This window comes from Xenopus laevis, chromosome 7L, assembly GCF_017654675.1.
Source record: "Xenopus laevis strain J_2021 chromosome 7L, Xenopus_laevis_v10.1, whole genome shotgun sequence".
Classification (NCBI taxonomy): domain Eukaryota; kingdom Metazoa; phylum Chordata; class Amphibia; order Anura; family Pipidae; genus Xenopus; species Xenopus laevis.
The window spans coordinates 10,239,256-10,253,015 of NC_054383.1; the positions used below are offsets into that span (position 1 = coordinate 10,239,256).

General features: G+C 41.4%; 1 protein-coding gene across 1 annotated transcript in view; it reads right to left on the reverse strand.

Annotated features, from left to right (window-relative positions):
* ipmk.L (inositol polyphosphate multikinase L homeolog) overlaps window positions 1-13,340 on the reverse strand; it is a 28,993-nt gene extending 15,653 nt beyond the window's left edge. The window contains 3 exon segments of the mRNA NM_001094242.1: window positions 1,084-1,180; window positions 4,137-4,222; window positions 13,055-13,340. Coding sequence (NP_001087711.1) covers window positions 1,084-1,180; window positions 4,137-4,222; window positions 13,055-13,202 — 331 coding nt within the window. The 5' untranslated portion in view covers window positions 13,203-13,340.
* Between the last annotated feature and the right edge of the window lie 420 nt (window positions 13,341-13,760).

Here is a 13,760-nt window from a genome sequence, read left to right on the forward strand (position 1 = left end):
TGATCCGGCCAGAAATTCACATTCGAGCCGGTGAGAAGGCATTTCAGGGAGATTAGTCCTCCAAAGAAAAGGAGATTTGTTGCTGGGCGACTAATCTCCCCGGAGTGTGTCACCAGCCTAAAGAATAAAAATGGTGTTCTATCTTGCACTGTTGTGGTTAATCTATTGGCATTAAACTGCCTTGGTAGCTTTCCTTCCCCTTTAAAGTGATACAGGTATGGGACCTGTTATCGGGAAACCCGTTATCTATAAAGCTTGAATTACGGAACAGCCATCTCCCATAGACTCCAATTTAAGCAAATAATTTAAAATTTTAAAACACATTCCCATTTTCTCTGTAATAATAAAACAGTAGCTTGTACTTGATCCCAACTAAGATATAATTAATCCTTATTGGAAGCAAAACCAGTCTATGGGGTTTATTTAATGTTTACATGATTTTCTAGTAGACTTAAAAGGGAAGGAAACCTAGTCGGCGCAAACCCCCCACCCCCCTCCCGTTTGTTGCCCACCCTCCCTCCTCCCCCCTGGCCTACCCGTCCCGCTGGGCAAATGCCCCTAACTTGTTACTTACCCTTCTGCGCAGGTCCAGTCCACGGAGTTCATTGACGACATCTTCTTCCACGCGATCTTCTTGCTGCTTTGAACGGCGCATGCGCAGTAGGATCATTTCGCCGGTACGATCTACTGCGCATGCGCGTGACTTTTGGCGCATGCGCAGTAGATCCGTACCGGCGAAATGATCCTACTGCGCATGTGCCAAAACGCCGTTCACAGCAGGAAGAAGATCGCGTGGAAGAAGATGTCGTCGGTGAACTCCCTGGACTGGACCTGCGCAGAAGGGTAAGTAAAAAGTTAGGGGCATTTGCCCAGCGGGACGGGTAGGCCAGGGGGGAGGAAGGAGGGTGGGCAACAAACGGGAGGGGAGTGAGGGGTTTGCGCCGACTAGGTTTCCTTCCCCTTTAAGGTATGGTGATTCAAATTGCAGAAAGATCCCTTCTCCGGCAAACCCCAGGTCCCAAGCATTCCGGATAAGGTTCCATACTTTATAAAGTAAAAGAATGTGCAAGTCATAAAAATTACCATTTGCAGATCCTGGAGGGGACCAGGTGCCAAAATATTTTGGCAGAAGCTTCTGGAGGTCGAGGAGATGACTATTAGTGCAATCAGGTGAAAAAACCTGCGATGAGATGAGAAAAAGAAATAAATATCTAGACATTGAGTTTAACCAGTAACAGACATTTCATTCTGAGGCCACATCTGTATAATATTAAAGTGACGGATCTAGGACCTATTTTCCCATTAGCACTGCACAACATAGTAGCACCTCTGCTGCGGAGAGGAAAGACAAGCAAGGGCAGTTTCCAGAAAAACTCCTTTTTCAAAGAGAAACTCAGGGAGGCCCATTTATCAAATTCTGAAAAAATGACGTACTAATTTTTCGGATTTTCACTGGGAAAACTCAGATTTTTTCAGATTTTAGCCCAAAAACCACCACAATCCTTGGATTATTGCACGAAACCCAGTGCAGATCAAAATATCTTAGGGACTTCTCCCATTGACTTATATACAAACTTGGCAATTCTGAGATGCTGGATTTTCGGATTCTGACTTTTGCCATCCTTGGTGTATAATACACTAAAAATTCGGATTTTATAGCATTCAGAGTTTAATAAATAACCTCGTTAGAAGTAATCGAGCACAATAACAGTCACTAAAAGTTAAGTGACTGTGACTGATAATTTACTTTTTTATATGTAATAGAATAGCCCATTCTAAGCACCTTTTCAATTGGTCTTCATTATTTATTTTTTTATAGTTTTTTAATTATTTCCTTTCTTCTTCTGACTCTTTCCATCTTTCAAATTGGGGTCACTGACCGTATGTAAAAAAAACAAATGCTCTGTAAGGCTACAAATGTATTTTTATTGCTGCTTTTTATAACTCATCTTTCTGTTGGGGCCTCTCCTATTCATATCCCAGTCTATTATTCAACATAATGCAGGGTTGCTAGGGTAACTTGGACCCTAGCAACCAGATGGCTGACATTGCAAACCGGAGAGCTGCAAATTATCTCAGAATATCACTCTCTACATCATACTAACAGTAAATTTAAAAGTGAACAACCTCTTTATTAATGTGTACGTTCCACAGTCTAAGCACAGGACCCCCTTTAAAGTGGTCCACTCACCATTCCCATTACCATTACTTTGTGCAATTGTTTAAACAAAAATATGAAAAGATGCCTTTATTTATGATTTGCAATTATGGGGACAGTATTGAGTTTTTCCCCTTTGGGAGGCTGAAGGGGCAATTGACCTGCTAGGGTTTTGTTTTCCCTTCTTAAAGGGGTTTTTACCTTTGACTTAATTTTTATATATGGTTTATTCCCACCAGCGTGCTTTTAATTTGGCAGATTAGAGAACCCTGTTGGATGACCACAGCATTGGTTCAATGAAGGTCTTCTCCCAACCGTTCTGGATAAGCCTACATTATGATTGGATTGTTTGCCAGGGACTAAATACTAGGCAGTACAAACAGCCATACACATTTCAAGCACAGATGCACTTAGCCTTAGGCTTTCCCTTTAATAACCCATTAGCCAAAGCTCTTCTCGTTTCTAAAGCTGGCCATAGACTCAAAGATCTGCTCGTTTGGCGACATCGCCAAACGAGCGGATCTTTCCCCGATATGCCACTAAACAGCATGGCTATATCGGGGGTAATTCGAACGTTCGGCCGTATGGCCGAACAATCTAATTACGATGTGCCAAGGGGCTCTGACGGGTCGGTCGGTTAAAAATCCAACCTTCCCGATCGATATCGTGGCCAGATATCGATCGGGAAGACCCGTCGGAAGCCCCCCATACACGGGCAGATAAGCTGTCAAATCGGTCCAAACGACCGATATCGTCAGCTTTATCCATGTATGGCCACCTTAAGTCGAGCGATGGAAACCATTTTCCTTCCTTTCACGTAGTAATATCATGCTATTGGTCTGATGCTGAAACTCAGGCCTGGACTGGGATCCAAAATAAGTTCTGGCATTTCAAGTAGACAGAGGCCCAAAAAGCCCCTCACAGGAACAAAACATAGTGACTGTCCCTGGCATCTTACAGCAGTCTCTCTGGCATTTGCCAGGATCCACAGATTGCCAGTCCAGGCCTGCTGAAACCCCAAAAAACAGAAAAGGAGGTTACTAAGTGCACTTGCAGTTCTCCAAAGATAAAGATCTGGGTCTCGCACAACTGATGCACTGAATCCACTTTTTTAGGATTCGGCCAAATCCTGAGTCCTTTGTGAAATATTCGGCCAAATGCCTAACCAAACCCAATCAGAACCATAATATGCATATGTTAAATTTTTGGCTCTTGTTTCAGTGACAAAAAGTCACGTTATTTTTTGGATTCAGATTCGGCTTGGCCAGGCACTTGGATCCGGATTCGACTTGGCCAGGCACCTGGATCCGGATTCGGCTTGGTCAGGCACCTGGATCCGGATTCGGCTTGGCCAGGCACCTGGATCCGGATTCGGCTTGGCCAGGCACCTGGATCCGGATTCGGCTTGGCCAGGCACCTGGATCCGGATTCGGCTTGGCCAGGCACCTGGATCCGGATTCGGCTTGGCCAGGCACCTGGATCCGGATTCGGCTTGGCCAGGCACCTGGATCCGGATTCGGCTTGGCCAGGCACCTGGATCCGGATTCGGCTTGGCCATCTTAGGGACTCACTCACAATATACAGTACACATAGAATAGAAATGGCACAATATAAGGCTGATTAGTAATTAATACAGATAATTACTACATGGCAGCACAGAAACCAGTGCAATTAGCATCAGAATTTAATAATCAGCAAACCTGTAGCATCAGCTTATATTACAGGGGAAGCTCATTTTCTGCTGGATAATTAGTGACGAGCCCTAAGCTTAGCTTCTCAACAGCCAATCAGAGCCCACTGAGCATGTGAGTGTCACAGACACTTTCCAAGATGGTGACCCCCTGTGACAAGTTTGAAGTCCTGGATCATTGCTGCTATTGACAAGCTGAAACTTTAGCCTCGTGCAATAAGTTCACTATATAAAATATGCCATTTTTAGTCACATTGACTTTTAGAGTTTAGTTTAAGGGGCAGTTACCATGGAATAGAAGTTTAACTCCCTTGGTCCGCGTGGAGGTGGCTGTAGCTGTTTGAGGACAGTCCCATCTGGATGCTGCAATATACCTACAAAAACAAAGGAGAAACTCCATACATTAGTTCAATGATAAATATTTTGTAGAGAACCTTCTGCATGTGTTTATCACAGTGTGCCACATTAGGGGAGCAGATTATAATAATTTTCCAACCATTTTCATCAGTGTAGTAGCCAAGTACTGAGTATCTTTTGAATTGGCCCCAGAAAGCAGTCACTGCTTATGGCTGACATGGGACAACCAGCCCAAGCCTTTACGAACCAACCACGTTAGTGACGATTCGGTCACAAAATCTGTAACACAACCTAATAGGCCTTATGATACCCACAACTACTTGAGCCCACAACCCAGTTTTTCCATTGACCCAAAGTGCAGCCGATATAATGGAGAGGCCCCATCACTGACATCATCAAAAGGAAGGAACATTGGGCTCTCCTACTCAATGTAACTGAATGTGTCTCAGTGGGACCTGGATTTTACTATTGAGTGCTGTTCTTAGATCTACCAGGCAGCTGTTATCTTGTGTTAGGGAGCTGATATCTGGTTACCTTCCCATTGCTCTGTTGTTAGGCTGCTGGGAGGGGGGGGGGTGAAGGGGGTGATATCAATCAAATTTGCAGTACAGTAGTAAAGAGTGACTGAAGTTTATCAGAGCACAAGTCACATGACTGGGGGCAGCTGGAAAACTGACAATATGTCTAGCCCTTTAAGCTAAATTTTACATGAAGTTTCATTCTATTGAATAAGATGAAGAATGTGATGGCACAGATTGGGAGACTATACATACCCTTTGCTCTTTAAACAAATCCATTAGAAAAATACAAAAGAATAGTAACCATTAAATATTATATTTAGGGGTTATTTATCAAAGGTCAAGTTTTTGAGGTTTGTGAGCTGTTTTATACTAGGTATGCACCGAATCCCGGATTTCGGTGACTTTTTGTCACAAAACAAGGAAATAAAAAACGTATTGCAACCTTTTCCTTTCCATCCCCCAATTAGCATATACAAATTAGGATTCAGATTCGGTTCGGTAATCGGCCGAATCTTTCATGAAGGATTCGGCCGAATCCCAAAAAGTGGATTATGTGCCTCCGTATTTTATACCTCGAATTAACTCACAACCCTAATGGTTTCTAATTTATGAACAAAAACTTGAATCAGTGAATTCTGGGTGAAAAACGGAAAACTCAAATTAATCAAATGAATGAAACCCACCAAAAAAACTCTGAACATCATGAAGACTACAAACATCTTCAAATAGTTGAAGGGACCTCTGCTATTGACTTCTACATGACCTTATCATGTTTTAGCTGGAGTATTTATTACACCCAAGCTATTTCCAGGTTCGGGTATAATAAATCTCGAAAAATTCTAGTTTTTGTTTTATTTTTTTAACTGAAAAATACCCTTGAAAACTCAAATTTTTCGGGTAAAAATCAACTCGACCTTTTATAAATAACACAATTGATGCACATATAAATGCATTAAAAGCTCTTAATAACAGCAACTTATAAGCTATAGTGGTACTTATCTGTTATCTACTGTGTATCCTGTGCTTGAATGGCTGCCCCCATGGCTACACAGCAGCTGGTTTATATAAACTATAGTAGTACTTATCTGTTATCTACTGTGTATCCTGTGTTTGAATGGCTGCCTCCATGTCTACACAGCAGCTGGTTTATATAAACTATAGTAGTACTTATCTGTTCTCTACTGTGTATCCTGTGTTTGAATGGCTGCCCCATGGCTACACAGCAGCTTGTTTATATAAACTATAGTAGCACTTATCTGTTATCTACTGTGTATCCTGTGCTTGAATGGCTGCCCCCATGTCTACACAGCAGCTTGTTTATATAAACTATAGTAGTACTTATCTGTTATCTACTGTGTATCCTGTGCTTGAATGGCTGCCCCCATGTCTACACAGCAGCTTGTTTATATAAACTATAGTAGTACTTATCTGTTATCTACTGTGTATCCTGTGCTTGAATGGCTGCCCCTATGGCTACACAGCAGCTTGTTTATATAAACTATAGTAGTACTTATCTGTTATCTACTGTGTATCCTGTGCTTGAATGGCTGCCCCTATGGCTACACAGCAGCTTGTTTATATAGACTATAGTAGAGTTTCTGAATCCAAGTTTTACAATTGCAGCACTACAGTACAGTATAGTATATTTTCATTACTTTCATTTTTTGGTGTTACTGTTCCTTTAACTCAAGGACTGCTGAACGTGAACGGTTCATTGGCTGCACAGGGACAATGCCATTTCTAGTTATTCATTACAAAGGGGAGCAGGCGGTGAAACAGATCACACTCCCTACTATAGATTTGTACAGCAAACTTATTTTTTCCATATTTGAATGATTCATTTTAAATTTACCCCAAACAGACCTCTTTGCATTATTAAAAAACCTGTGTGGGTAGCAAAGGTGGGGAGGTGTGAAACTTCGTATTCACACAAACTTCTCTGTCCAAACCACAACGTGTGTGTGTGGGGGTGTGAGCATGGAGAAACCCCATAAGCATCTATATTAACTGCTAATTCTGCCAGACACTGGATTTTGACGCCATTTTGCACATTTAGGCAGTTGGACACGGCAGTGTTTTGCTTGATGCCACAGATTCTACCTTTACCTGTATTTACATTTACAGCTGGTTGAATTTAGCAGAGAAAGCAAAAAGAGATAAGAACGCTTAGCTGACCCCAGGGCCACTTAGAAATCATGGGGCCCCATACAACAACATTTTCGGGGCTCCCTGGGCACGCCAACAAGCCCCGCCCAAGATCCCGCCCACTCCAAATCACAGTTGACCACACAGACATCAGCGCTGAAAAAGGTAACCCCCCACACACAAGTGATAAAAAACTATTGGCGCCAAGGCCCCACTTACAAGTTAGAAAAAACTGGGGCCCCAAAGAATATTTTTTTAAAAAAAAAAAAAAAAACATTGGTGACAGGGGCCTATAGAGTATTAAAATAATACATTGGTGGCATGGGGATTTAAAAAAAAAAACAAAAAAACATTGGCGTTCAGTTATGTGACCTGTTACAAGAATGCTAGAGACCTGGGGTTTTCCAGATACCAGATCTTTCCGTAATTTGGATCTTCATACCTTAAGTCTACTAGAAAATCATGTAAACATTAAATAAACCCAATAGGCTGGTTTTGCCTCCAATAATGAGTAATTATATCTTAGTTGGGATCAAGTACAATGTGTTTTATTATTACAGAGAAAACCAAAATCACTTTTAAATATCTGGAATATTTGGATAAAATGGAGTTTATGGGAGATGGCCTTTCCGTATTTAAGAGCTTTCTGGATAAAGGGTTTCCGGATAACAAATCCCATACCTGTACCTTACAACTACTCTGAGCTGCACATAGAATTATAGCATGTGTGGTGTTAGTCCTGCCAAGAATTATGATTAACCCCCCCCCCCCCAAAAGCAAAGCTGCCCGAGTTCTAATCCAGGTGGGAGCAGTTGTAGTTAAAGTCAGATAAGACCGGAATGGTTTGGGAATCTCAGGCTCTGCCTGGACAGTAGTTGTAGTGTCTCAATAGTCAAACTGAATCATTTCCTGAACATTCCAGTTCTATTTCAGCTCCCATTCAAGTGAATTGGCCCACACAGTTGCAAAGGGGCATTTATTTAGTCATAAAGGAGCTGAAGCATAGAAGGTTTCACTGCTATTCTGGCCTAACAGTACCAACTAATTATATATATATATATATATATATATATATATATATATATATATATATATATATATAGATATAGATATAGATATAGATATAGATATAGATATAGATATAGATATAGATATAGATATAGATATAGATATAGATATAGATATAGATATAGATATAGATATAGATATAGATATAGATATATATATGGAGAACGGACTCTATCAACATGTTGTTTCAAGAGTCAGAACAGAAAGAGACAGACTCACTGATTTCAATAGCAGTTAAAGATTTTCTACTCGATGAACTTCAGTCCCAGGGTGGAATGTTAAAGGAACAGTTCAGCGTGAAAATAAAAACTGGGTAAATAGATAGTCTGTGCAGAATAAAAAATGTATCTAATATAGTTAGTTAGGCAAATATGTAATGTATAAAGGCTGGAGTGACTGGATGTGTAACATAATAGCCAGAACACTACTTCCTGCTTTTCAGCTCTCTAATTCTGAGTTAGTCAGTGAGTATAAGGGTAGGACTCCACATGCGATTTTGTCGCGATCCGACGCACTGCGACAAAACGCATGCGAATTGTCACATGCGCCAAAAATAAGGTAAGAGATAGAATTGTCGCAGCGTTGATCCAACACAACGCGCAGCGTCTGCATCAGACAGTCGTGTCAGATCAATGCTGCATTTTGTTGCAGCGCGTCGGATCGCGACAAAATCGTTCATGGAGTCCTACCCTAAGGGTGGCCACATGGCACATGACTGTTCAGTGAGTTTGCAATTGATCCTCAGCATTCATCTCAGTTTTCAAAGCAACAGATATGACCCATGTGGCCCCCCTTCAAGTCCCTGATTGGTTACTGCCTGGTAACCAATCAGTGAAAACCAAGAGAGATGAAAAGCAGGAAGTAGTGTTCTGGCTATTATGTTACACATCCAGTCACTCCAGCCTTTATACATTACATTTTTGCCTAACTAACTATATTAGAAACATTTTTTATTTTGCACAGCCTATCTATTTACCCAGTTTTTATTTTTACACTCAACAATTCCTTTAAAGGGGGTTGTTCACCTTTAAATTAGCTGTTAGTATGATGTAGAGAATGATATTCTGAGACAATTTGCAATTGGTTTTAATTTTTTATTATTGGTTGTTTTTGAGTTATTTAGCTTTTTATTCAGCAGCTCTGCAGTTTGCATTTTCAGCAATCTGGTTGCTAGGGTCCAAATTACCCTGGCAACCATAAACTGATTTGAATAAGAGACTGGAATATGAATAGGAGAGGCCTGAAGGATAAGTAATAAAAAGTAGCAATAACTGTACATTTGTAGCCTTACAGTAGAGTCCTGCGCGGAACCAAATTCTATGAACCCGGACCCGACCCTACATTTTTACCCACTTTGATCCTCTACGCGGACCCGCAACTGCCTTATCCGTAACCTCCTTCAAACAGGAAGTGATGGTGCTGCAAACCAGAAGTGGCGTCATCAAAAGTGGACGGGGACAAAAACAAGTTTTGTAAAACTTTAAAAGGATTAAAATATAGACAATATTACATAAGATAAGAAATTTAGAGGAGACCCTCAACCCGACCCGCAGGTAGACCTGCACCTGAAAATCCTCCCCTTGTTCCGCAGGGTGCCCAATTTTTTTGCGGGTACCGACCCGCTGCAGGACTCTACCTTACAGAGCATTAGTCGGGGACAGTGACCCCCATTTGAAAGTTGGAAAAAGTCAGAAGAAGGCAAATAATTCAATAACTATTTTTTTTAAAAAAAGGAAGACCAATTGAAAAGTTGCTCAGAATTAGCCATTCTATAACATACTCTAAGTTAACTTAAAGCTGAACCGCCCCTTTAAACCTGATGTCCAACAAGGGATATAGACCTACATCATCCCCGTGCTGTGCTACAAACATTCTTCTACAAGAGAACTGGCCAACTGAGTGTAGCAAAGGGAAACATGAAAGTTCACGGGCCATTCAGAATAGTCTCAATGAGAAGCAGTGATGACAACGGTATAATTAGGGTAACAAAAAAGAAATAGCAACCGATGCACAAATACCCCGACGCTGGCAATTCAGCAGAAGCTCTGCCAAGGTAAATACTTGCTACTCACACTCGTGTGTTTTACAGGACTGCACAGTAATGGGACACGTGTCACCCTTATAGGTTCCCCTTCATCTCTAACTTCAACTCCCAGCACTCTAACTCTTCAGCATTAAAGTTTACTTTTAGTATCTTATAGAACGGCTAATTCTAAGCAACTTTTCAATTGGCCTTTCTTTTATTTTTATCGTTTTTCAGAGATTTGCCTTCTTCTGAATATTTCCAGACTTAAAACGAGGGTCACTCTCCAGTCTCTTATTCAAATTGCATGGTTGCTATGGTAATTTGGACCCTAGCAACCAGATGGCTGAAATTGCAAATGGAGAGCTGCTTATTAAAAAACCAAATAATAATAATTTAAGACCAATTGCAAATAGTCTCAGAATATCTCTCTCTACGTCATACTAAATGCTAATTTAAAGGTGATAAACCCCCTTTAAAGGGGTGGATCACCTTTATGTCAACGTTGAGAATGTTATAGAACGGCCAATTGTTAGCAACTTTTCAATATTTATTTTTTAATGTTTTTTTTTTTTTTAAAGTGGTAGTTCACCTTTGATGTAACTTTGATTATGTTATTGAACGGCCAATTCAAAGCAACTTTGCAATTGTTTTTTGTTTCTTTTTTTAGATAGTTTTACAGTCATTTGGCTTTTTCGTCTGACTCTTTGCAGCTTTCAAATGCGCGTCGCTGACCCCCTTCTAAAAAAACAAATGCTCTGTAAGGCTACAAATGTATTGTTACTTTGTATTACTGATCCTTCTATTCAGGCCTCTCCTATTCATATTCCACAATCTTATTCAAATCAGTGCATGGTTGCTAGGGGAATTTGTGCTGAAGTAGGAAAAAGCAGCATCAAGGCAGTATTTTCAAACTGCAAGTGTTTCATTTATTAGCAGTGTAAACACTACGGGGCACATTTATCAAAGGTCGAAGGTTCAAGTTAAAAAAAAACTTTAGTTTACTTTAACTTCGAATTCAAAAAGACCAATCGAATGGAGGTCGAAGTTTTGTTTGGGGTCGAAGTGGGCCAAATTCGGCGTACTTCGAATCGTGCGACCATACTTCGAATTGTGCGCCGGTACTTTTGATCTCCCAAACTTCCCCAAATGCCTCCATACAGGTTCTAGGAGGTCCTCCATAGGCTAAAACAGCACTTCAGCAGCTTTTAGGTGGCGAATGGTTGAAGTCGAAGTTTTAAAGAGACAGTACTTCAAAAAAAATTCGACCTTCGAATTTTTTTCGACTTCGGATCGAAGTATGACTATTCCCTAGTCGAAGTACACAAAAAGATAGCTCGAAATTCAAAGTTTTTCACTTCGAAACTTCACCTCGACCGTTGATAAATCTGCCCCTACATGTTTCGGGTACAACCTTTCTCAAGTGTATAGAAGCGCAAGGTATCATGGGACTAAATACCCTCCTCCAACCCTCAGGTTTTAAGAACCAGCTAGCCGTTGAATTTTCACGGAACTCCTGCCGTGGAAGTAATAATAATGTTAAAAATATTGAATTAATTTTAAATATTTGAAATATATACAGGAGTTCCGTCTTAACTATGCTGGTGCTGGCCTACTTAATTCATGTTGGAATGATTTTAGCAATAAGATTGGAAGAGGATCCTGAATTGGAGGAGGGTATTTAATCCCATGATACCTTCTATACACTTGAGAAAGGGTTGTACCCGAAACATATAGGGGCAGATTTATCAAGGGTCGAATTTCAAAGTAAAAAATACTTTGAAATTCGAACATCGAATTAAAATACTTTGATTTCGAACTTTTTTTTTTAATCGAATTTGGGTATTCTGCGGTCGAAGTAAAATCGTTCGATCGAACGATTAAATCCTTCGAATCAAACTATTTTATCGTATGATTTTACTTAGACTTCAAAAAACTTAGAAAAATGCTATAGAAGGTCCCCATAGGCTAACATAGCACTTCGGCAGTTTTAATTTGGCGAAGCATTGAAGTCGAAGTTTTTTTTAAAGAGACAGCACTCTGATTATCGAATGGTCGAATATTCAAACTATTTTACTTCGAACCGAAGTCTCCTATACGACGGTTGAAGTATCCAAAAAATTCCCTCGAATTCACTTCGACCCTTGATAAATGTGCCCCGTAGTGTTTACACTGCTAATAAATGAAACACTTGCAGTTTGAAAATACTCACTCTCTACATCATACTAAAAGTTATGGCAAAGTTGAACAACCCCTTTAATGATTTGCCTTCTTTTTCTGACTCTTTCCAGCTCGCAAATGGGGGTCGCTGACCCCTCTAAAAACAAATGCTGTGTAAGGCTACAAATATATTGTGATTGCTATTTTTATTACTGATCCTTCCATTCAGGCCTCTCCTACTCATATTCCAGTCTCTTATTTGACTTAATGGATGGTTTCTAGGGGAATTTGGACCTTAGCAACCAGATGGCTGAAATTGCAAACTGGAGAGGTGCTAAATAAAAAGCTAAATAACTCAAAAACCACAAATAATAAAAAATGAAAACCAATTGCAAATCATCTCAGAATATCACTCTCTACGGCTTACTAAAAGTGAATTTAAAGGTGAACAACCCCTTTAAGTCATTGGTGGACATTAGAAGTTGACATTAAACACCAGCTGGAGGCAGTAAATTAGAGAGCCTGGGTACAAATCAGCGGGAGCCCCACCAACAGAAGATAGTCTGTAATCAGCAGAGCATGCTGGGAGTTGTGGTCACACTCAGAGACATCTCTACTAACACTATAATGATCTCAGGGAGCAGAAGGTCTAACATTGCCTGACAGAATATTGATGTGAGAGCAGCAGGTGAACAAAGCATGCTGGGAGTTGTAGTCCTAGCCATGTATGTATCCATCAACACCAGCAAAGCTTATAAGCAATAACACAATAAGAATGACAGCAGCAGCAAGCAACAGAGAATGCTGGGAGTTGTAGTCACAGACAGGACCCACTAGCAGCACAGTAACCAAAGAGAACAGGGAATGCTGGGAGGTATATAAAGGCAGCAGGGAATGCTGGGAGTTGTAGTCGCAGTCACCCGGATACTCACCGACTTTATCCTTGCCGTACATATGGCCGGCCACCTGGTGCGAGAGCGGAACGCAGCCATTCAAGAGCCTCTCACCCTTCTCTGCGCTCTGTGACTCCCCCCCGGGCTTGGAACGATGGACGAGGCCCGTGAGCACTGGTGCTGCCATGCTGAGGGAGAGGCGATTCTCAGGGGGGGGTCCCCGACTTGTTCTCAGGTGGATTCTCCGCCGCTGCGTGTTCTCCTCCCTGTGCTGCGCATCGCGCCCCCTCGCGGTGAGAAATGACAAGCGAGCGCTAAACTACACACATCCAGCCACCGCCGCGGGCTGACGGGTTCTGACCCACTGCGTCACCGCCTCATTCTCCTGCCGCCATTGGTCACGCCCACCGAAGCGTCACAGCGGACTCGCCTCACGCGGCCGCAGCTATTGGGACTTGGTGGGCGTGGCAGGGGCGTTATCGGCGTTGCAGGGGCGTGGCGAGACATGCAAAATAGCTTTGAGTTCAGCCGTGCATGAGTGTTACAGGACAGCACTTGCTGCTTTTAAAGGGGCGGTTCACCTTTAAGGTAACTTTTATTGTGTTATATTGGGTTTTCATTATTTTTTTTTTATAGTTATTTGCCCTTTTCCTCTGACTCTTTGCAGCTTTCAAACGGGGGTCACTGACCCCTTCTAAAAACAAATGCTCTGTAAGGCTACACATTGTATTAGTTACTGTTTATT